This window comes from Suillus subalutaceus (genome assembly GCF_016647625.1).
Source record: "Suillus subalutaceus strain FC151 chromosome Unknown DFJ58scaffold_198, whole genome shotgun sequence".
NCBI classification, from domain to species: domain Eukaryota; kingdom Fungi; phylum Basidiomycota; class Agaricomycetes; order Boletales; family Suillaceae; genus Suillus; species Suillus subalutaceus.
Genome location: NW_024540447.1, coordinates 52,938 through 75,199, shown reverse-complemented (window position 1 = coordinate 75,199; position 22,262 = coordinate 52,938). Strand labels below are relative to the sequence as shown.

General features: G+C 49.5%; 7 protein-coding genes across 7 annotated transcripts; 2 read left to right on the top strand and 5 right to left on the bottom strand.

Annotated features, from left to right (window-relative positions):
* Positions 1-1,035: 1,035 nt before the first annotated feature.
* Positions 1,036-2,180, top strand: DFJ58DRAFT_735065 (uncharacterized protein; the record flags this gene model as incomplete). The annotated part of the gene is made up of 4 exons (XM_041386578.1): positions 1,036-1,383; positions 1,449-1,618; positions 1,854-2,088; positions 2,145-2,180. 4 exons carry the CDS (start codon positions 1,036-1,038, stop codon positions 2,178-2,180), a joined length of 789 nt encoding a protein of 262 aa, XP_041236960.1.
* A 339-nt stretch (positions 2,181-2,519) lies between these two features.
* DFJ58DRAFT_847027 (uncharacterized protein) lies at positions 2,520-4,215 on the bottom strand (the record flags this gene model as incomplete). The annotated part of the gene is given in 9 exon segments (XM_041393389.1): positions 2,520-2,575; positions 2,641-2,837; positions 2,890-2,942; positions 2,984-3,167; positions 3,187-3,374; positions 3,429-3,661; positions 3,712-3,829; positions 3,883-4,048; positions 4,121-4,215. 9 exon segments carry the CDS (start codon positions 4,213-4,215, stop codon positions 2,520-2,522), a joined length of 1,290 nt encoding a protein of 429 aa, XP_041236959.1.
* A 2,822-nt stretch (positions 4,216-7,037) lies between these two features.
* On the bottom strand, positions 7,038-10,086 carry DFJ58DRAFT_669788 (kinase-like domain-containing protein; the record flags this gene model as incomplete). Its single annotated transcript, XM_041382810.1, has 8 exons — positions 7,038-8,339; positions 8,396-8,529; positions 8,584-8,828; positions 8,893-9,135; positions 9,189-9,448; positions 9,501-9,657; positions 9,705-9,901; positions 9,955-10,086. The coding sequence occupies 8 exons, from the start codon at positions 10,084-10,086 to the stop codon at positions 7,038-7,040; spliced, it is 2,670 nt and encodes an 889-aa protein (XP_041236958.1).
* Positions 10,087-10,200: 114 nt separating this feature from the next.
* Positions 10,201-11,094, bottom strand: DFJ58DRAFT_617249 (uncharacterized protein; the record flags this gene model as incomplete). The annotated part of the gene is made up of 1 exon (XM_041380986.1): positions 10,201-11,094. A coding segment is annotated over one exon (894 nt), but the record flags the coding sequence as incomplete, so codon positions are not given.
* Positions 11,095-11,378: 284 nt separating this feature from the next.
* DFJ58DRAFT_173653 (uncharacterized protein) lies at positions 11,379-12,559 on the bottom strand. The gene is made up of 4 exons (XM_041379032.1): positions 12,393-12,559; positions 12,004-12,341; positions 11,869-11,941; positions 11,379-11,794 (listed from the first exon to the last, which is right to left on the bottom strand). Exons 2-4 carry the CDS (start codon positions 12,244-12,246, stop codon positions 11,640-11,642), a joined length of 471 nt encoding a protein of 156 aa, XP_041236956.1. The 5' UTR covers positions 12,247-12,341; positions 12,393-12,559; the 3' UTR covers positions 11,379-11,639.
* Positions 12,391-14,263, top strand: DFJ58DRAFT_818821 (uncharacterized protein). The gene is made up of 6 exons (XM_041391880.1): positions 12,391-12,521; positions 12,572-12,624; positions 12,676-13,277; positions 13,327-13,721; positions 13,776-13,874; positions 13,932-14,263. Exons 1-5 carry the CDS (start codon positions 12,400-12,402, stop codon positions 13,846-13,848), a joined length of 1,245 nt encoding a protein of 414 aa, XP_041236955.1. The 5' UTR covers positions 12,391-12,399; the 3' UTR covers positions 13,849-13,874; positions 13,932-14,263.
* Positions 14,264-16,129: 1,866 nt separating this feature from the next.
* On the bottom strand, positions 16,130-18,314 carry DFJ58DRAFT_908483 (uncharacterized protein). The gene is made up of 4 exons (XM_041395110.1): positions 17,678-18,314; positions 17,205-17,624; positions 17,098-17,140; positions 16,130-17,047 (listed from the first exon to the last, which is right to left on the bottom strand). The coding sequence occupies exons 1-4, from the start codon at positions 18,022-18,024 to the stop codon at positions 16,394-16,396; spliced, it is 1,464 nt and encodes a 487-aa protein (XP_041236954.1). The 5' UTR covers positions 18,025-18,314; the 3' UTR covers positions 16,130-16,393.
* Between the last annotated feature and the right edge of the window lie 3,948 nt (positions 18,315-22,262).

Here is a 22,262-nt window from a genome sequence, read left to right as displayed (position 1 = left end):
GGAGCCTGGCTGCAGCTATACTGGCTGCAGACTCAGGCAGGACGAGACTGGCTGCAGACCGAGGAAGGACAAGACTGGCTGCGGACCCCGTGTGGGCATGACTGGCTGCAGACCCGGGCAGTACGAGACTGGCTGCAGACCCAGGCAGGACGAGACTGGCTGCAGAACCAGGCAGAACGAGACCGGGTGCAGACCCAGGTAGTACGAGACCGGCTGCAGACCCAGGTAGTACGATACTGGCTGCAGACCCAGGGAGGACGAGACTGGCTGCAGACCCAGGCAGGACGAGACTGGCTGCGGACCCAGGCAGGACGAGACTGGCTGCAGACCCAGGCAGGACGAGACTGGCTGCAGACCCAGGCAGGACGAGACTGGCTGCAGACCCAGGCAGGACGAGACTGGCTGCAGACCCAGGCAGTACGATACTGGCTGCAGACTCAGGCAGTACGACACTGGCTGCAGACCCAGGCAGGACGAGACTGGCTGCAGACCCAGGTAGGACGATACTGGCTGCAGACCCAGACAGGACGATACTGGCTGCAGACCCAGGCAGGACGAGACTGGCTGCAGACCCAGGGAGGACGAGACTGGCTGCAGACCCAGGGAGGACGAGAGTGGCTGCAGAGCCAGGCAGGACGAGAGTGGCTGCAGAGCCAGGCAGGACGAGAGTGGCTGCAGAGCCAGGCAGGAGACTGGCTGCAGACCCATGCAGGACGAGACTGGCTGCAGACCCAGGCAGGACGAGACTGGCTGCAGACCCAGGCAGGACGAGACTGGCTGCAGACCCAGGCAGGACGAGACTGGCTGCAGACCCAGGCAGGACGAGACTGGCTGCAGACCCAGGCAGGACGAGATTGGCTACAGACTCCCCATGGTCAAGCGTGGCAGTCCACTCCTGCGGCCTCCGTCTGGGTGACAATGGAAGAATTCTCGAGGACATCAGAAGCAATCAAGAAGTATATCATTATCAGTGATGCGCATTTACTGCCAGCTTTTCAAGTAATCGAGCAGTTCAAGACCTTGCCAGATTTCTTGATGTTTCCGGTTTTCCTCGCATTAAGACACCAGCATCATTCCACTTCTGCATTCCCAGAAAGTCTTCTTTTACCAGACAGGGAGATAATTCATGCTATGAATGCCTTCAAGAGTCTCGCAAACGAGGCTCTGGAACGCAGTCGAACAGCTTCCGATGCTCTGAAGTACGCCTGTCACAACTGGGCCGTACATCTTTCACGTGCTCCCCGTCCATGGGATGACACGCTCAATCACATATTCCAGGCTTTTTGGAATGATCATATTATATCCTGGCTGGAAATGGAGTGGTGTTTGAAGGGTCTGCTGCCTTGCCTTGGTATTTTATCGGAAGGGCAGAAACTTGCAAAGGTATGTATTTTTCTGATAACTCTCGATCCACCTGCTTAACAATTGTAATTCTGTCTCCTGCTCAGTTTGATCCCGTTAACGCACAGCATAATCAAGGGCTGTCAGCCATCGATCCTGATTTCCACCACTCTCTGACGAATCGAGAGGCTCGGACTGTGACCCGGAATGGGACCCAGTCTTGGATGAAAAGGCTAAATTCGCTATGGACCATACCTAGGAACAGGAACGGAACTAAGTAGGGCAATATTCAGGAAAATCTGTGAATAAGAGAACACCTCGGTTTTGTATCGAAAATCTGAGGGAGAATATTCGACGGGGAGAGCAATCAATACGCTAATTGAGACCCGGGAGAATCAAAGGTGTTCGTGTATGAGGTGTAACAAAGAGTGATTGCGTATGTAAAAGAAAATGATGAGTCGTAGTACGTACAAGAGTGACATCGAGAGTGGTATCTTGATACACTCGATAAGGAAAGCTTCGGCACCCGCGTCTACCTCTGGATGTCGACCAGAGGGACCGTCGGCTCCAGCAGCTATGCTTCTCACAGAAGAGCTTGTCGATACCTCACATGTGAGGCCTGTTCCCAATCCCCGCCCATCAACTCAACCTCCTCCCTCTACTTCCCCTCTTACACCACCCTTACTACTCGTCCCCCCTCCGAGGCTCGACACTGCTGTGTTACATATCGGCACATCCAGGAGGCACGTGCTAGATGGATTTCGAATCAACAGTGATAACCAGCTCAAATTGGACACCCCTAGGTCATCGAAACTACACCAATTGCTGCTCAAATTTAGGCCGCGCAGAACTGTCTGAGACTGGGACAATGAGCCTGTCACCCACGCATTAGAGCTCAATGATTTAACTTCGGTTTGCTTCGTGCAAGCTGTAACCAAGTATTTGCTGTATTATGGTTAACAACGTTGACAATAAATACAAGCGAATATAGCAGTGTAAGGGAATCAATAAACAAAGGCACATAACTCGTTAACTTTCTGCGAATTATCAGAGCCTCATCCGGAGGCTGGAATATTAGTGATCGCTTGTGGATGAAGGAGTCCAATTATGGCCTGGTGTTCAATGTAGTACATCACGGATGGAATAAATAAGAGCATGAAATAATCGCCAAGGAAAGCTCAGCTCAATGCAAGAAGCATTTTCCGAGGGTCCTCAATGTAGTCGCGGACCTTCACTATAAATGGCGCATCAACGCGTCAGATAACGGTCACGTGAGATGGAACGATGGAGAGTACTCACCTAGGAAGGTGACTGCCTCCCGACCATCGAGTAGTCTGTGGTCATAGGTGAGGGCGACGACCATGATGGGTCGGATGACGATCTGGCCGTTTACAACGACAGGTTTGTCCTTGATCGCGTGCATGCCGAGCACAGCAGACTGTGGCAGGTTGATGATGGGCGTTCCGTACAACGAGCCAAAGACACCACCATTGGAACTAAGCGCACGAAATTAGTATTTGGTTTATATTGAGAATCAAAGAAGCTCACATGGTGAAGGTGCCTCCTGCCATGTCCTCGAGAGTCAACTTACCATCCCTGGCCTGAAGACAATAGGTAAGCTCCAGGAGAATGCAATCTATACAGCGCTTGCCTTGTTTCCGAGAGCAGCAATCTCCTTCTCGATCTGAACAAAGCCCATGTCCTCAACATTCCGCACTACTGGAGTGACCAAGCCCTTGGGCGTCGCGACAGCGACGCTCAGGTCAACGAAATCATGGTAGACAATCTCGTCACCCTCGATGGACCGCATTTGCAGCAGGAATCTCCTTCAGTGCCAGAGTGCACGCACGAGCGAACGCGCTCATAAAGCCGAGCTTGACATCATGTTCTTTGAGCACTTCGTCCTTGTACTTCTTCCGCATTTCCATGAGAGAGGACATGTCAATCTCATTGAAGGTCGTGAGCGAAGCGGCAGCGTTTTGCGATTCCTTCAAACGCTCGGCAATGCGCAGGCGCATTCGGTTCATCTTAACCTAAAGGACGAGGCGCGTCAACACTACCAAAACAGGCATAGTAATGCTGCGTACCCTTGTCTCGCCCCGATTTCCGGGGGCCTTGGGCGGAGAAATAGGTGCTTTAGACTTGTCCTCTTTTGGCTTTGAATCCTGCTTCTTCACCTCCTTCTTGGACTCTTTGGGTCCTTCTGGGGCGCTCTGCTTGTCAGCAGCTGATGGTGCGCGTGGCTCTGGTGTCGTCTTGTCCAGTTGCTGGTCCCTAGGTTCTTCAGGGTCTGCCTTCGACTCCTCAGGAGCAGCAGATGCTAGAGCCATATGAAAATTTGATGTATCACGTAAGTTACACGAGGCTTACCACCACCTTCGCCAGGTTCAATTATGAAGAGGTCCTGGCCGACGCTGACGGTGTCTTCCTCCTTTGCAAGCAACTCCACAATTTTCCCTGCTGAAGGTGCATTGACACTGACGTCAATCTGGCGTGAGGGAGGATTAGTGTTTTCAGAGGCGTCAACAAGCTGATACCCACCTTATCCGTCTCAATGGTTGCAACCTCCTCATCAGCCTCGACGGTGTCCCCAACCTGTTTTGACCATGATCGGAGTGTACCCTCGGAGATGGACTCGGCCATCTGTGGGACCTTTACGGTCTTGGAATGGAGCTGTGCACGTCTGATATGCGTGTCGGCGATTTTCCTGTACATACAAGAAAGCGGCCGTTCGTCAGCGATGTTAACAGCAGAGAAAAAAACTCAGGAGAACACGCACCATCCTTTCGACAATGATACAGCAGGGTATTGAGCACCTCTGCCAGCGAAAAATGCACGACTGCGAGCGACAGCGATAATTTGTTTCGATAGCATTTCTATGAGTCAAGAGACACTAGACAATACTTAAATAATGGAGGCAGACAACACTTCTGCACTGTGCTGGACGATGAGTACGGAACAAATTGGGTAGACACGGCTGGTGATGATAATAATACGTGACAGCTCGCTTACTATAAGTAGGTTGCCATGAACCTGGCAGGCCAATAGTAAACAGTGACGGCGTCAACGGTAGTTCATGCACATGGTTCAGGTGAGTAGCTTCACCAGCTACAAGCGTTTAACGTTGACGCAAATTATCATGATGGAGTCGAAGGGTGGAAGTTCTTAATCTAGTAGATGCTCATCATCTTCGAAGTTGTGTCCTTCGCGAGAGAAGAAACTTCAGCTGGTCACCAATATAGTACGGGCGCCGCCAGTCGGTCAATAGATATTTTACAGTTGGACATCTTTCATTACGGCAAGGAATTCTGGTTCCACAGCTTCTAGGTCGGTTCTCGTAGCAATGATACCAATCGATGCTGACGTATCGATAGCCAAAGCTCAGCGCTCAGGAATCAGCGACTCGTTAAAAGGCTGCTTGAAACTCCACAGCTCTATCGTATACCCCTCAAGGACTCTGTTGAATAGTTTTCAGTGTCGAAAACCTGACCATCGCTTGTTTTGATTCAGCGGCCAATGATTTCTCATCACAGGGTATGGGGGTCCCAGTCAAACTCATAGTTTACGAATCACCAGATCATTTGGGTAACCTCAACTCTCCTCAACTGGGGGCTGAGTATAACAAATAAAGAAGAAGCAGCGATCGATCGATCAAAGTTGCTGCTACTCCTGCATATGTTGGTCCGTCCAAAACACAGTTATGATCAATTCAGAACTTCATCCGGGGGACGGCGAGCACAAGTAAAAATCAAAGCTGTTGTAGGATCTGAGCATATACCAACTTCGCCTGTCACTTAGTATGGCTCTGTACAAAGGGCAATTCGGGATCTGAGGAATATGTTTCGTTCAACCACTTTATGCCCGAACTTGTCTTCACTTCGCCCGTAATTACCCCGATCCTGGCGAAGTCACTCCTCTACCCTAAGATGAAGGAACGACCATCTGTATTCGATAGGTCTCCGTCGATAAGTACGCGGACTCGCCGCCGATGTCCAGTCCAGTCCCGTTCTTCAGCAAAATTCATGAACGCTGATCGCATCTTTCAGTACCGCGCTTGATCCCTTGATCTCGAACTCATCCGGGGTTCGCAAATAAAATGAATACACAGGTTAGCGGTGGAATCTGGTTGGCTACAGAACAACAGAATGCATGATAAATTATCCAAGGGCGTCCTGGCGGCATCATAACGTACGTAGGTAGCGGCGTTGAATAAGAAGTCGATGACAGAAGATTCATCCATGCGGCGGTTAAAGAAACTGTCCAAGACAATGCCAAGGATTGTGCAAGATGATCTGCCGGGAGGTCGTCAGAACTCAGCATTAAGGCCAAGGTCAGGCTGTGTACAGCGAAACGGAAGGACCGGCAGCCGGCAGCTTCGTTGCGCTGGCAGATTTTCATAAGTTGTCGGAAGCCCCATGCTAGCAAGACGCCGAACACCACAGCTCAGCTGGCAAGATAATTAACTCAATACATCAAGTAAAATCAGGCTATCAGTTGAGGAGGCATTAACTGAATCATGTATCTTATAGAGCCAGTGTAGAAGGGTACGGTCAGAATTCATCGAGAAGTACAAATATTGCGATTTAGAGGAAGGATACGCAGCGTCGTATGCTGCTCTGTTGTACGGACCGCTCTCTGCACGAGGACATGACGGAGATGAGCAGGACGTGCCAAGTTTGCTACGGATAACTGCCGCGGTCGTGTTAAGCACGCGGCGACAGCAATAGGTTACATATATCTACTTTCTGTGCAGCTTCATTGAAGACGGATAAAAAGTCGTAATGTAACTAACATATTTGGAGAAAAGACTGGTAGTCCCCATCCACAAGCGCACGACCTCCAGTCGGCCCTGAGTGGCGCAAACTAGAAGGCCTGAGTCTAGCCTAGTCTCGCCCACAGTACCACCGAGCTGTAAATTAAATCTTCACCGTTTCAAGTAGCATCACTGACGTCACGGCTGGCCTTTACAAAGGCTTTACAGGATTATTCCATCTTGAGAAGGTAACCAGAAAAAAAATACGCAGAGCGCGCTCAAAACATCTTGACACTCGTACAGTGTACATGAGGTACATTTGCGGTTTCAGGGATCACTTTCACGATAACCTCTATCCACATCACTCCGGGAGAAACATAGTAAGCGCATACAACACCGAGGACTTTGTGGACTTACTTATCCGGCTGCCGGAGCAAGAGGTGACACTAGTGTAGGGTTCAAACTTCAAAAAAGCGTTAATATTGCTAGCGATAGCGTAGCGAGGGACATGATCTAGGAACCGTCAATCCAAACCTTCCAAACCACGGCATAGTCCACGAATACCCATTTTTCTGCTGCCTTCTGTGGCAAACTCAATTTGTTATCAGCGGGCCCCACTGAGTGACCGAAGCTTCGTATTTCGAGTTCCTTGATGGATATGACGAACTGTACGTGTTGTACTGCAGCATAGCATGTCAAATCCATCGGAGGTTTTGCGTAACGTTGCCAAACCAGTGACAAAAAAATGATAAATGCCCTGAATATTGGATGATGCGAGACTGAAAACATATAGAAGATGTCTTGGTAAATGGGGCAGAGTTGCAAGAATGCCTGAGAAAAAAAGCACAAAAATTGGTTGGAAGCACATCGTACTAGCACCGGTCAAAATTGAGTGGAAGCCATCGCACAGAATGAAGAGGGGGATCACATTATTAACCAACATTTATCGCGACCAAATATCCATCCCACTCAGTCTTCTCGCCTCCTTTGGCTGTTGCGGTGCATCACTCGCATTGAACGGGTTCCGTTGAGCTGCCTGCGGCGGAGCTTGCACGGCCGAAGCCACACTTGGCCCATAGAAGGATTGTGGACCCGGTTGCGACGTCTGAGTAGCTTGCCTTGAGGACGACATACCAGGTCCCTGAGCCGTACTACCTCCACCATAAGACTGATATTGCTCAGGCTGCATCGGAACATAAAGCGCCCCGATATCTGTCCGCTGAGTCAGCGGGTCAAAAGGTGGATTCGGGGCTTGCTGTTGTGAAGGGAATGCTGCGGGGAACCGCGCGCCGGTACCAGCCGCGTTCCCTGCATATGCCTGTGTCGGGCTAGTCACCATAGCGTTGGGATTGTACCCGCTCGCGCTCGTATCGCTGCGTGCAGCAGTCCGGACATTCGACATGACAGCCTCCCTTCGATCGTCATCCACTATAATCGTGGGCTGGTATGAGTGCGATAGCTTGGAAGGCGGCGGCGGGTAACGGGTGGATACACCCCACCCGGACATGCCGTTTGCGGCAGCAAGCTCAGCTTGTTGTTGCAGATATTCGAGCTGGGGGTACGGCTGCGCCGCGCTCGGCTTTCCCGCTTGCCGCCTTTCCCATTCGCGCATAGCGTCATCCCGGTTGAGCACAGGTGTCAGTGCGTTTCGTCCGGCTATCACATCTTGGTTCATATGCTGCAACCGCGCCAGCGCAGGAGGAATCATATCGCTATGGTTGATAGTATTGGCCCGTGCGCGTGCATGGGGTGGGGGGTAGTGTGAGGCAACGGGTGGGTTGGGGTTGAGCATCCCAGTCACGCTGATTCCTGCCCCCTGCGAGTAGCCAGCGCCAGAAGGGTTGAGCCCACTAAGCTGCCCAGGCTGGGATGACGAGAAGGTGTGCTGCTGCTGCTGCTGTTGAGCCGGGAATGACGACGGCGCAGATGCATCCTGTGGTGGCTGATAGGCCACTGGCGGAGGAGGTAGCTGCTGCTGAGGCTGCTGTGTCTGAGAAGCAGGCTGCTGCTGCTGCTGCGTGATGTACGGGTTGCGGAATACATTGTTGGCCGCCTGAGATGCGGCTTGCGCCTGCGCAGTGTAAGCTTGATGTTGGGCAAGCTGCTGGTTGTATGACGCCGCGTCCTGGAATGCTCTGGTGCCTTTTGGCTGCTGGGGAACAAGACCACCGTACGGCCGCTTCGGGTCTGCATTACCTGGCGCGGACGACAACTGTGTAATCTGGGTAGCGGTGTGTCCATTGGGCTGTAATGATCTGTCAGTAAAAATTTTCAAGAAGATCGATGGACAAGATGACGAACTTGGAAAGGCTTAGTGAACTTTTCACCGGTGATAAAAGGGTGCATCCTAGCCTGCTGGGGTGACCATCGTTCTATAGGGTTCAGGTTGAGTAGACCCTGGCAGAAGTCGATGAACGACGCTCGATTGTTTAATTCTGCCAGGCCACGTGAGAACAAGTCAGGCAAACGCCGAGAACACTTAATCTTACCTTTTTCCACTTCGTGCCCCTGCCGAGACGATGACTTGAACGTCGGCATCGGCGCAGTGTTAACGATATCCGGAAGCGTGTTCGCCTTGAAGTAATGCTTCCCTGGCTGTTCCTTGGTGTTGTGCTCCCGGGAGTACTGCTCCAAGGTTTTGAGGCGGTACTTCTTCTGGCCATACACATCTACGTAGGAATCGAAAAACTGCTTTGTCTGCTTTCCAATGTCCAGCATGTATGTTGGAGGCATCCTGTGATCAAAGACTAGTGTATCAATAGATGTTTGTAATCCAACCAGTGAGACGAAATACGCACCCAAGCATTTCGACGATCCGGGTAATCTGATTATACTCACTCGTGCCGGGGAAGAGCGGTAGCCCCAAGAAGAGCTCCACAGCAATGCAACCCAACGACCACATGTCAATCGAAGATGTATAAGGAATTCCGAGGATGACTTCTGGCGACCGATAAAATCGCGACTGGATATACGTGTACACGGTCTGTCGTTCATGACACGCTGATCCAAAATCAATAACCTTGATTTGAGGCGATTGGAGCCTGGTAAACGGATTGAGTATGAAAAATGTGTGGGAAAAGAAATGAGAAATTACGATTTGAGCAAGATGTTTTCAGGTTTCAGGTCACAGTGGATCAAGCGTGCATCCTTGAGCACAGTCAAAGCATCTAACAGCTGAGCAGTAAACACTTTCACAAGTTGCGTGCTCAGCCCTTGGAATTGGTTTTGCTTGATCAGCTCATAGAGGTTAGATGAGAGGAGTTCAAATACAAGGCATAAATGATTTCGATGAATGAACGAGTCGCGAAGTCGCAATATATGATGCTCATCGTGTGGATCGCATGAATTGTTGAGCTACGGGAATCAATGTGAACATCAATTCGTCATGATTCGTAGAGAAACGTACCAGCTCCAGGATCGTGACTTCCATCATACTCTGGTTGAAGTATGCAGGCTTATTTTTCACCACTTTCACTGCCACAATCTCGTGGGTCTTCATGTTCTGACATTTCACCACCTGACCAAAGGTTCCTTGACCAAGAATATCCAGAATGAGATATCGACTGCAAACAGTTCAGTATACCATTGAGAGCATGTAGCATCAACGCACTTGTGACCATCCTCGTTTCCCAGCCAATCATTGACATAGAGAATATAATCGTAATCTTCGTTGTCGTAACCTTCGTTGTGGGCAGGCTTACTCGGCTTGGTGAGCACCCTCCGTGGATTGTGCGCAGATTCGTATCTGAACTGCGGGTTGCAGATATGATATGTCTCGAGGATGTTGGTAGTCAATTGCCTCAATGGCTATGTCACTTGATGTCAGAGCTCGACCGCGATCAAATTGAAACCACACGCACCGATAAAAATACCCCGTTGGCATCCATTCGTCTACCCGAAGGCTGAGGATTTACGTAAGGTCTGAGATCGCGCGTATCACGGATCCTTCTGAAACCAGAAGCTCGGCGTCGATGCGGCTGATCAACGACCATGGGTTGGTCTTGGTAGTACTGATTGGCCGGACTCTGCGGGTGAGTAAATGAGAGAGGGGTGTTTGGGGTAGAGATGGAACTTTTGATAGGTGCTTGGCTGGATAGATGACTCTGATTTTGGTGTGGTGCGGGACTGGAGGAGTCCATCGCATACGCAGCATAAGCAGCCTGCGCAGCACTCTGCGGAGTGTACGGGGATGATAGTGGTGGCGTCGAGCTTTCAACCTTGGTCTGAGAAGTGTTGCGGGCATGGGAATGATAGGCAGATGAAGTGTTGGGCCTCTCAGACGATGAAGCGTAGAGGTAAGGGGTGGTAGATGGTGAGTACTGGGCTTGTTGAGAGTATGGATCCAGGAGTGAGTTACCCGCACGCATTGGTGAACGTCCAGAGCGGGAGGTAGGATCATGCTGTGTAAGAGCTCGCTTTGGAAGGTTCCCACTGGAACCATTATAATACATTTCTGAATATGGTTCGCTGGATACACCTGTGGGAGATGCGCTATTGTTGGGGGGAGGGGGACCTGTTTGAGATTGGTGGAAAGCAATGCTGGATGGGTAGAGGGAATTTGGTGTTGCAGCCATGTGTCTCGAACTAGGAACGTTTTGGGCGTCAAGGTTGAAAGCGCCCTCGAGATCTTCTGGTTGATGGTGACGACGAGCCCTGGAAGATCCGTTACCAGCTCCACTACCACCACCTAATGACGCACTCCTCGAAAGCTGGTTTAAACCTGTAGAAAGGAAAGATGAAGATGTAACGCCCGTTGGTTGATCGTGGTCAAGGATTTGAGCCAGACGAGGCTGCCTGGATGAGCCAGGAGATTGATGTAAGGGCGGCAATCTCTGACCGGCGGTTGTGAGAGACTGCGGTGGTGGTGGAGGCGGTGCACTAGGATAAAGATAAGATGCTCTAGCAGCAGACTGAGCAGCCTGTGCAGATGAAGACAACGGTTCCAGATGAGCGTGAGTTTGCCAGCGAGGGAGATCAAAGTCTTCGTTGGTGTTGGTCATGTAGGCAAGTTCGGGTTCCGACATGCTCTGTCTATGAGGAAACAGTTAGTATGCGGCTGCTCTCCTCGCAAGTCAGAAAATAATAGTAGGCCGTTTAGTTGTTTCGTTGTCGTCGTCGTCAACGGCAAGTACGGCAAGGACAAGAAATAAATGGAACCAGTTAGTCCCAGGCCACAAATGAGTCTAATAGCGCCAAGTTGCCACACGGTTCTACTATGTGAGGGGTTAAGGGTCGGCTAATCGATCTTAGGCCGCAACAACGGATCCCAAATCAATTTTACTTTTCATTCATAAAAAATTGCTACTGTGCCAACTTTGTGCCAACACGAGTTTTATCCAAGTGGCCTCTAGACCCACTACAACACGTGGCCAGGGGTTACCTCCGTGGCGAGATCAGTACTCACCAACGACATTTGACAGCATGATTTGTATTATACGGCACCCAGATGAAATCCGCCACCCACATTATGACATGCCCCCTCACACATGCTCTGCACAGCAAATTGGTTGGGGCCACAAAGATGGAAACTGTAATAGGGCAAAAATTATGATACCTCTTGGCCGTGCTCATCTCCAAGGTTGTTGAGGGCAGTAACTATGCCTTTCTCTGCATCAAACAACAGATGTGATCCCCGTGGTGTTGATAACAGGGTAGCAGGCACATCAACCGATAAGAATATCTGTCGATGAAACCTCCGTGCTAGAATCAGTCGAATATATATCAGCAACGTGCACGGCAATCCGAACGGAACAAAGAAAATGGGTTTCACTTACCAAGACGCTGCGCCATCGAGAAAGATACATCAGAACTTGATGATCGGAACAGGGAAGTTGCAGGTCCAAAGCCCTTCCAGAACTCGCTCAGGCTATTGTTGGTGTATAATTGGCTATTCAACATCATTTACTCACTGCATGACCGGGTGGTGCGGGCATAGCACATGCCCAATCTCTGCAAAGCACACCAGAGCAGGCTGCGTTCTGCACAGACTCTGGTGGTTGATTCGTAACACCAACCCAAATCATGTATGAGCCCACAAGGCTAGTAATTTGCAAGGCCAGGGCAGGCAAGGATGGATCCGACGGCGCGACATATTTTGAGGTAACAGAAATCAAGGAAGCATTCCCTTGCGATTGAGACGTGGCCGCCATCATGAACGTTATCCGATACAGTGAACAAGCCCGCAACGCGACAAGCACGAGTTGAGGAGAGTTACAGCCAAGCCCTTATCAAAATTCAAATGAGTCACCTGATATGTATTATTAATAACGCATAGGGGACGTTCGAATTCAACTCAAACCATCATCATGTCCTCCAGCCAACCGCATACGCAGTCGACGAGTCCTATGGACGCGAATGGTGTAGTACGTTGCTCACATGGTGAAACTGCAATGACAAGGACTAGTCAAACATCTTTAAATCCCAATCGGTATGTTCAAAACGGTTTTTAAGTTTGGGCGTTTCACATTCGCCGCCCAGTGAGTTCTACACTTGCTCGAGATCAATCCAGAGTGAAAGATGTAAATTCTTTTGTGAGGACCTCTCCTAGTGCACGCGGAAGTAGCTGAAACGAAAGTCCTCAGATTGGGCAGATGACCCTATTTTTTCCCAACAACAGAATATTCCTGTACCTCACTCTGTACCTGCAACTGCGCCTGCGCCTACGCCGCCGAGGCCGCCTCCTTCTCAAAGGCAGAGAGCCGAGTCGGCTCGAGCATTGAGCACACCCCACAGAAGCCCTAGGAAGAGGATAGCAGACATAGCGGCCGCCTTAAATGAACCGGGGCCTCAGGCCCCTTCAACGCCACAACATGACAGCCCCCAGCAAAACGCAAGTGGTTTGAATTATCATACGCGCTCATTTCTTTTTGGTTCCCAATCCTCTCTGTCCTCGACGATCGGAGATTGGGACGGGATATCGTCAGAAGACGACCCAGAACAAAGCAGCCCATCTAGGAGTGCGGACCAGAGTTTTGAAAATCTAGACCAGAGGACACCAAAGAAACCCAGAATTACACCCGTGGAGCAGCGATCTGGTGTCCAAATCCCATTTCCACCGACTCCACCTCAGACAATACGCCGCCGCGGCGACAATTCTGGCCAGGGCATATTCCAAACAGATTACCCACAAACTCCGACTAGGAACAAAGGCAAGGAGCGCGAAAATAGCGGCGGGGAGCAAACGGTTGGTCTGGAATCGGCTGTTGTAGAGAGACTGATTGGACTTTGTATAGACTCCAGGCGCGAATGCTCGCATCCCCGGTCCCTTTGAGAGCGGAAGCAGCACCCTCGAACGTGCCTCCGACGTCCCCGCACGCACCTCTAAAACCCTCGAACGCACCTCTTCCAACCCTTTTATTGTTAACCAAACTACCGGCGAAAGCATTGCTTCGCATCTAGAAGCACTGGAGGCCTTACAGTCGCCGTCACATATTCGCAAAATGGAGAAGAAGCTTAGTGCGCTGGATCAAAGCAATAAATTCAAGGCGAAGTACCTCGAGGACGTAAAGGCTGCGAAGGCGGAAGTGGAGAGTGAAAATGTACGTTTGACAGCAGAGAATGCGGGTCTTCAGAGTGAAAATGCGCGGTTGGCGCAAGCGAATGCGCATCTGCAGGAAAGGTTGCTACAGTAGGAATTCTACCCATGACTGTTCGTTTTCTGTTACGCTCAATGTCTTTCCAGGTCTGAGCGCAGCAGTCGCGTCAAAGATATTGAAATTGCGGCTATCAAGTCCCGTCGTCCTCCAAATATATGATTTGGTTATTTTGACGTGGTGTGGAGGTAAGGAGTTTCTACTGCAAAGTTAACGTTCAAGGGCGATTTCACATAACGACCCAGGTAATCTACGATGTGTACCGGACCCAATCAACTAGTTCCATATTTATCCTTCAATATTTTTGTCTAGGCACATTTTTGTTCTCACCGATTCACTATCGGTTGCTTCATCTCGATCTCACGGGGGGAATCTATGGAGGCATTAATATTGGTGCCATGTGCGAACAGATCAAATCGTTGGGAGCAATTGTGGCCAATCATTCGAGACTATTGCAGGGTGGTGTACAAAGTTGCTTGCTTTGGAGGTCGACTATTCAACATTGTAGAGGACCGTAATCTCAGAACTACAGTCTGTCCTCGCATCGAATCATTATTCCTTGCCGTTTGGCTCAGAACATAGAAGCAAGAATTAGTAGCCTTTTAGCGCAGTCTTTTTCCTCACGCGCAATGTGGAGGATTTTCGTTGCCGCTATCATAGCCACAATAAATCGTAAACTTAGGGACTTTTCATTATCATGGCGTGCGATGGGCTATAAACCTGCTCCAGAGACACATGGAGAGAAATATTATCCGGAGACACGAGAAAAATAAGAGGGCTCACGACGACGAAAGAAGCAGTTTTTTGACGTGTATTCCGAGAACTTTAGGTACACGATTATGAAGAACGCACAAAGTAGTCGATCGACGCGTAATCTGAGAAGAAAAGCGAGGCCGCCGTACAAACACGCTCCATTGGCATGTACGGCACCGACTGCTTAGCTAGTCGGCGCCGAATTTTATCAAGAGTATCGCATGCCTGCAAAGCAGGGAAGAATTAATCGAAAAAAGGGCCAGCGATTCCTTCTCGCAGAAAAATCATCGGTATGGAGCAACTAGACAGAAATAAGACAAGTCTGCCTGCAACGACTATGGCTACGCAAGATCACCCGTTCCAGTGTGAACCCGTTGCCATCTGGCACATGTGCCACAGCCAAGTGGGCTCCCGGCGGGTAGAGTTGCGTTCGAGGTGCACATTTGAACCGGAATCATAATCGGAAGCAAAAGAGTAAACGAGCAGTGGCGTACGAGATCAATCCGCAGCTGCCGCCGTGTTCAAAGTTCTTGAGGGCCTTTTCAGGCATAGTATCTGGAAATAAATGGGCGACCAGTTACTGCCGAGCGAGTCGTGCTACAGCACGAGGGCTTAGTTGACCGCGGCGCTCTGGATCCAGCTTAGAGAGCCCATCAAGGAAAGGGGCTGATACAAGCGCTGTACAGATGGGGACTACAGCTCCGACGAAAGGAACAGAAGGAGTTCCGGTGAAAGGGCTCGCTCGCGTGGGGAACTTTGCACCAGCACAGTCATTGCAGCCCGGGCACACCGAAAGCCACCGACAAAAACCGAGCACAGGGAATTTTGTCTATCTTTGTGCAAGTGACAAACCCCAAAACGCGCTTGAGGGACATGGGAAGTGTGGGCCAAGTAACCTCTAGTAGGAATTCACGTGGAAGACCCTTGGCTATTACCGCTGGACCAGAACTTTATTACTCACATTTAAATGCAAAGATAACTATCCCCAGATTCGCCATCGAATATCAAGGTCGAGGTATTATTAAAAGTATCTTCCATGTGATCAGAGATGAGAAGGCCACGAAATGTTCATCAGGAAGGTCACGTCAGGGTGCAAGAACCTTGTGGGGTTGCGTCCCGGTGCTCTGATAAGAGATATGCGAGTTGATATTCGGCCCATTCAATGACAAGGGTGGATGCGACTGCGGACCTATTGTCTGATATCAGATTTTTTGGATCAACTGAGACCACATGTATCAACTCGCCGACTGACAGCCTGTCTTCTCCTGTCCTTCAAATGCACAAGCGAAGTTTATCCAAATTCTATCAATCTAAGATGGGAAGCACTTGGCAATAAGCATAGGTACGTTATCTTGAAAATCGAACACTGGGTGTCGACATAGTCTCCCATGCTCTGACAGATTGGCAAAGCTGCGGCTCTGGGCGCACAAATCAGCGTCTGAGTAATTAATGTCAAAGAAATTTGCAAGAAGTGACCTCAAGGGACGCGACTTCGGTGTATACATAAGGCTCCTGTCTTTACGTTCACGCGTGAGGATTTCAATAGCACCGAAACGAGTGCTCGAAGACTCAACTGTCACCAGAAACGGTATTGTTCCTGTGGGCCATTACTAGAAAACAGCGCTCAACGAGCTTGTTGACGAGATGCTCGGCGTTTACGTGCATACATGATCCCATCACCCCCGAAATTAATGAATCGACGGTGCCGGGAGACTTCATGTAATCGGTATCAACTTGAACTACTCGTCGACACGTCAGTGGGAGACCTAAGATGCTATGATTGTATATCGGAAACATATGCATAGCAATTCATTGGATAATGATATACTTATCTGACAGTCCATATCCATTCCAAATAGTGTCTGTGAATGGTAAGTGTACGCTGGTATATGCAAAAAATGATAAACAAGGAGTGTTACATATGTCCAATGTGTTGTGATGTAGAACACAATATTTAGCAGAACAATCTTCGCCACCAAAGGACGAATCTTGTCCACCAGTCTCCACGCCACCCATCGCCGCGTGGCTTGGAACTAATCCACATCGACCCAGTGCCAAAGTGAATTTCTTTGCCTTCTCCTCTCTCCTCCTCGCCCTCCTCAATATCGGCGGCACGAGCATTCAGAGGTACGGTGAAACGCGGCAGAGTGCAGCGGGTGATGAATGAAGGAAATACAGTTAGTAGTGACAACAACTCAGGATTTGGAAGATCCGGGGACGTCCAAATGCGCAAGTAATCTTCTGGATCTTCTGCGACGAATTCTGATCGAAGTGGGGGTAATAATTCATCTTCTCCAAGTTGATCGTGTGGGGTGAGGGAGCTGGGACAATCTTCGGGAGTTTCAGAAGAAGGAATAGTAGCTCCGGAAGATTGGGAAGACGCAGATGGGAGGGAGTGTGAGAGGGCGGGCATATCTAAAAACGGGTCGCTTGTAGCTCTCGCGCGTTTTACCTGGGTAGTCATGGCGATTGGTGAAGCATACGAACCAATCGTCTCGCGGTGAGCGGACAAAGGTTGTGAGCGGGAGCGCAAGTGCGCAGGCTGTGACTGGTGAGACGCGCAATTGCTGTCGTGCTTCGAGGACGACGCTTCTTCAAAGGCCAACACCTGTAGGGTCGGTTGAGTACATCGACGATCAACGAATAACAACAACATACTCCTTTGAGGACATCGATGGCATCAAGCATGAAGTCTTTCCCACTATGCCGTGTGAGAAAGGTAAGTATGATAGATTTAGACACAAATGAAACCTTAGAATGCTTACGCAGACTCTTTGAAAACAGCGTCGTCAAATTCCCAGCGTATTCGGTTCGCCCCCGAACCGCCAAGGGGCTCTGGGACAACTTGAAGCCGCAGGATTGCCCACAAAGCCTGGAAGAACGGTTTGGTTCCAGGCATGCCCATGGTACACCAGGTCTTAACAAATTTATCTAATCGGTCAAAGCGTTCTTTTGCGGCTACTGGACCGCTTGGATTCGCTCTAGAGTGCGGCATTAACGAACCACCAGGCTGAGTTGCGTTAATGTGTGCCTGAAATTCCGCGTGTCGACGGGCATTGACGCTCGCATGGTAAGCAGAGCGAATGGATGCCTGGAGGCGTGAAAATGGTGCTCGTTGAGCAGGAGGTAAATTTGCTAGTGTCTGTGTAACTAGTCGCCCAGACGCTTCATCTTGGTTGAAGTACCTAGTGACATGAAATATGATCAACATGGCAATCGCTTGAGAACAAAGGCATACCATGCACGACAGAGTTCGGCAAATTTCTCGAGCTCGCTGCGAGAGACTCCAAGAGGAGTGATCGATCGATTTCGAGAAGTAGGGGGCGGCGTTGGCCCAGGGTGACCATTTCTGCGTCCTCTGGGTCTGCCACCAAATGAAGGAGAGGACGGCGGTATTACACCAGGTTTCGCAGCCGGACTTCCAGGAGGTGAAACGACAGAATTCGAATGAGGAAGATCATAAAGGAGTGTTTGCGAATTTGAGTGCGTATTTGTCAATGAAGAATTTTGAGATTTCTGAAAGCGTAGAGGAGGTGGTGGTGGACGAGGACGAGGCGTATTGAATTGGTAAGAGGGACCTGACATGTTTGACGACACGAAACCAGCTCGATTCGTCAAATAATTTGCCCTAAGAGGTTGCTTGAATAGCCTCTTGAACTTCGGCTCGAGCTTGGATAAACCACGCGCTCGAGATTAAAGCAAGAGAGTGAGAACAAGAAATGTATCGCGATGCGACTAACTGATACAAGTTGGCAATGGAAATGGCCCACAGAGCGCTAGATTGTTAAACACAACCTACGTTGAACGGTGACAATGACAACGGCTGGACGATGACCACGGCTGCGCTAACGTTGACTGCCAGCAAGCAAGGCAACTAATTCCCAATTTTTGGTCACCGCCACAACACCCCAATCTAGTAATGGGTGCTGGCAGCGGTTTAGGCGACACGACACCATGTAAGTATCTTCTTCTGACTACACCGTCCATCTACTGCCAATGGAAGCTAAAACCCTGAACATTGGCCATCTTTTTTGCCGTGCGGTATCCGCACCAAAATATCGATCAACGCCGAGCTCTTGAGATCGACAGTTGTACATCTTAATGATCACTCCGATGTGGGTCATATTGCCTAGCCCTATTACCTGACATTTGTTCAATCTTAGGAAGGTGATTTCGTCAACACGCCTGTATTTCCGCCCAATCACATCTTTAAATCACCATTTGCATCACATCTTTCAAAGGGCGCTTTGTCACTTCACCGCCTCCTTCACCACCTGATCCGATGGCTGCTGTCGGGCCGCCGTTGCAGTGGGGCGTCACCTTGTCTGTCATGTGATGCCGTCTTAGCAGTACCTGGCATTCCTTCGTACCTGCGTCCTTGCATCTCATCAAGTATCCAGTGCTCCCACCTCAAAGAAGATCTTGTAATTTACTCCGGCATTCACAATAGCATGTCAACTGCAAGGCGAACATGCGTTTGACACGGTGTTGATCAGTGCCTCTGATGCGACGCAGCCGATGTACAGCGCTCAGTCGACCTGCGACACAAACGGTTTCATGTGCGTGATTGTTCTAAGCGATACGTCAAACCTCAGCACCTGAGGCCTGATTTTCCAGGCACCCGGGCGTCTTTCCGGATTCAACGGCTGCCCGTGTATAGCCGTCTGTGTTGGAGAAAATAACTCTTAATTTACATTAAAAATTGTTCTCACTTCACCCAGCTCGCTCCCATTAACCTGTCAATCGTCATCTGCGCTTTCGTTTGCGACGACTGTTGGGCTCTATCGGGAGCAGCTTCTCCAACAGCATGTCAACCCTGGTCATCAACCATTAATATTGGCTAAATGTATCGCTGACAATTATTTGCGCGGTGTCCGAGGGGACCTGTACTAGTGCCCCTGTTAGGTCCCTTGTTGTGACAACTGCGTAAAGGGAAGCTGTGCAGGCTAGCCTCTTCGAAATGTCATGCTCGACACTATATCGTTCACGTAAGGCTGTCTAATAAGATGAAATGAGGGTGGTCGATATTCTTCGAACTTCACGATCGTAACCGCCCATCTGTTGATGATCCCTCCGGCAAGTCGCCAACTGACTACCCTGAACAAATGTTCCAATGTACAAGTCCCGCGGGCCTGTTACTCACGTGCGGCGCCCTGTTTGATAGACTCCTTCATGTAAGGAAGGATGGTACGTATTGCTTAGACTGTGCCTTTGGCACTTTGGCATGTGCTAAGCACCTACGTTCTTGGGATATCTCTTTTTGGCCAAGTCATGGGTAAACAGGCCACATGGGCTAACAAGTCCCTACATGGCAAAAGCATAGCGGTGTTTAAAATGCAACGGAGTGTGAAATTATCCCTCCGCTAGCTGTTTGATTGCACGCCGGGGTTGCGCCGGGGCATGGCGCGTGAGGTCGTGAATTTATTTAATTTCCAAAAATTCTCAGAGAGTTCTACTGTTCATGTATCCAGCTTCTTGTGTTGCTTAGTTAACCGGTCGGATGCGATGCAAGCAAGGTACGTCGAAAACTTTGCACTTGTCGACCGGCCGCCATCATGCAATGAGCTCGCAACAAATAAAATATAATAAAAAGTCCCCGGACAAACAACTCCTTTAGGTATCGAGGCAGCGTGGTCTCGCTGTAAAGAAGCCAACGAGTTTTAGCAAGTGCCAGCCTATTATCTTTTCCCTATACAAGTTGACCCAATTTAATGGTTCCGCTATCTTGTTCACACCCCATTCGATGCAGAATCTTTTGCTTTGATTATTGCTTCCGTTCGTATGCAGAGACTCAGGTATTGATTCTTGCCGCGAGCTTATCTCTCGATCTCAGGAATAATCATAAGGTGGATACCGTGGACGAGGATACGAGACCTATCTGCGTAGAACCGGACAAGTAATAGAACATAGTGATGAAATAAAAAAGATCGACTGGGTAAAACATTATTATTCTAAAATTTCCTTACACGTGGATGACCATTTAGAAGATGACCCAGAATGACCCTTTGTAACTTATTTCTACACACAAAACCTACCCCTGCCCATGTTTGTTTGCCTCGTGAGGGTCGTACGTACATGACTTCCGCAAAGCCGCTACAATAAGCCAAATTAGTAAGGGTCTGAGGAAAAGGTAAATAACCGTGACCGTGGATCTTGGAGATGGCGATCACACATTAATATTGACGGGCTGTCATGGCAAAAGGGCAGTATGACGAACACTGGTATGTCTGAACATTGAGCGTTGAAGTATGTCAATCGCGCGCAATCAAGTCTCTGTAGTATTAATGTTGGCGACGTGTGGGACACACCTACGGCCTATTAAAGGCTAGTAATGAGAGGCCTAACCATGGCGGATTTCAAAAAATACACCGTGATGTATGTTCGAATTGTTACGGTCTATACAATATCAGAACGTCTTAACCGATGTCAAGCTGTCGAACTTTTACAGACTTACTTTGTTCTGAAAAACCTTGGGTGAAGTTCAGCCCTAGTAGAGACTGCGGCGTCACTGCGTGACTGACATCTATTTCAGGCAGTGCAAAGTGGTTAATTGCTGTACAGCCGATATTTACGTTGATCCTTGAAGCTTTCGTGAAGGCGAAAGGAAGGACTTTGATTGGTGGAGAGAGGCTGATCGTCACACTGCAGGGACGGCAGGTCACTGACTATCCCCAAATCGGGGGGGGGGGGGGGGCGCCGCATCTGGGTGGCTCCAACAGTTGAGATAGATTACGACGAACCAAAGCGTCTATCCTCGACTATCACGGCAACCAAGAATGAGATTATGTTGATGGAACTGCCATACGTACCTCTTGACGGGTGTAACCGAGCGACTTTCAAAATAGGTGACATCCGAAAACGAAGATTGGTTGGGTAAGATGGGTGCAGTATTTCCGCCGCGTGCGATACTTGAAGAGTTAATGCCACAAGGTCGAGAGAGATCCGATCGGATGAAACAGATGAGATTTCGGAGCGGGTAGACTGCCAGAAATATGCCAGCGCGCCGATAGGTCGAACTTGAAGAAGATGGACTTGGGTAGGCACGAGAAGGCAACGATATAGATCGAGATCATTCATTGTTTGGGCAAGTCGAATCATTCAGAACGCAGTGATAGCAAAGAAACACGGAACCTTTTTTTCATGAATCAAGTCGGCCGCGGTATTTCGCGAAATCATGTCTTTCGTGAAATGGAAATGTTGCCTTGCCGCAATTAGAGTTCTATGTCAGCCTAAGAGATCTATAAAAGCGACGGCGCACCGTGCTGATATGAACCTTTTGTTGCACCTTTTAGTTTCGAGCTCGTCTCTGCCGTTATAACTGTCCACTAGACGTCACGGTATCCCTTAAAGCTCGCGGGCCGTCGCCTACCTCACCGTTCCACATCTTGCCGGCAACGTTGCTTACCTCGCGCTTCCTAACCTAACCTTGGTGGTCTGTTGTTTGTCATTATAAATTTGACATTCATATCTGCCGCCGTGTACCATTGTATCAACCAGCCAACCAACCAACCAACCAACCACAGGTAGTAACCGCAACCGATTATAGAGTCACGTCTAGAAAAGATAGAGATCAGTAGAACGAAGAACAGGTTAGTTGCTTCACTACAAAGTGATTTTGATATGCTGACGAGACTTTTTCATCAAGATCGTAATTGCCAAGTACCGTCAAGTTTACAGCATTACCGATAAGCTTGATAAAAACTACCTGTACGGACCCGTTCATAAGCCTTCATATTTTTATGGCTCAAAGCGCCACTTGGGTTTCCGTGATGACAGCGGCAATTCCCGACGACCGATCACAGCTCGTTCAGGCTTCCCCGTCT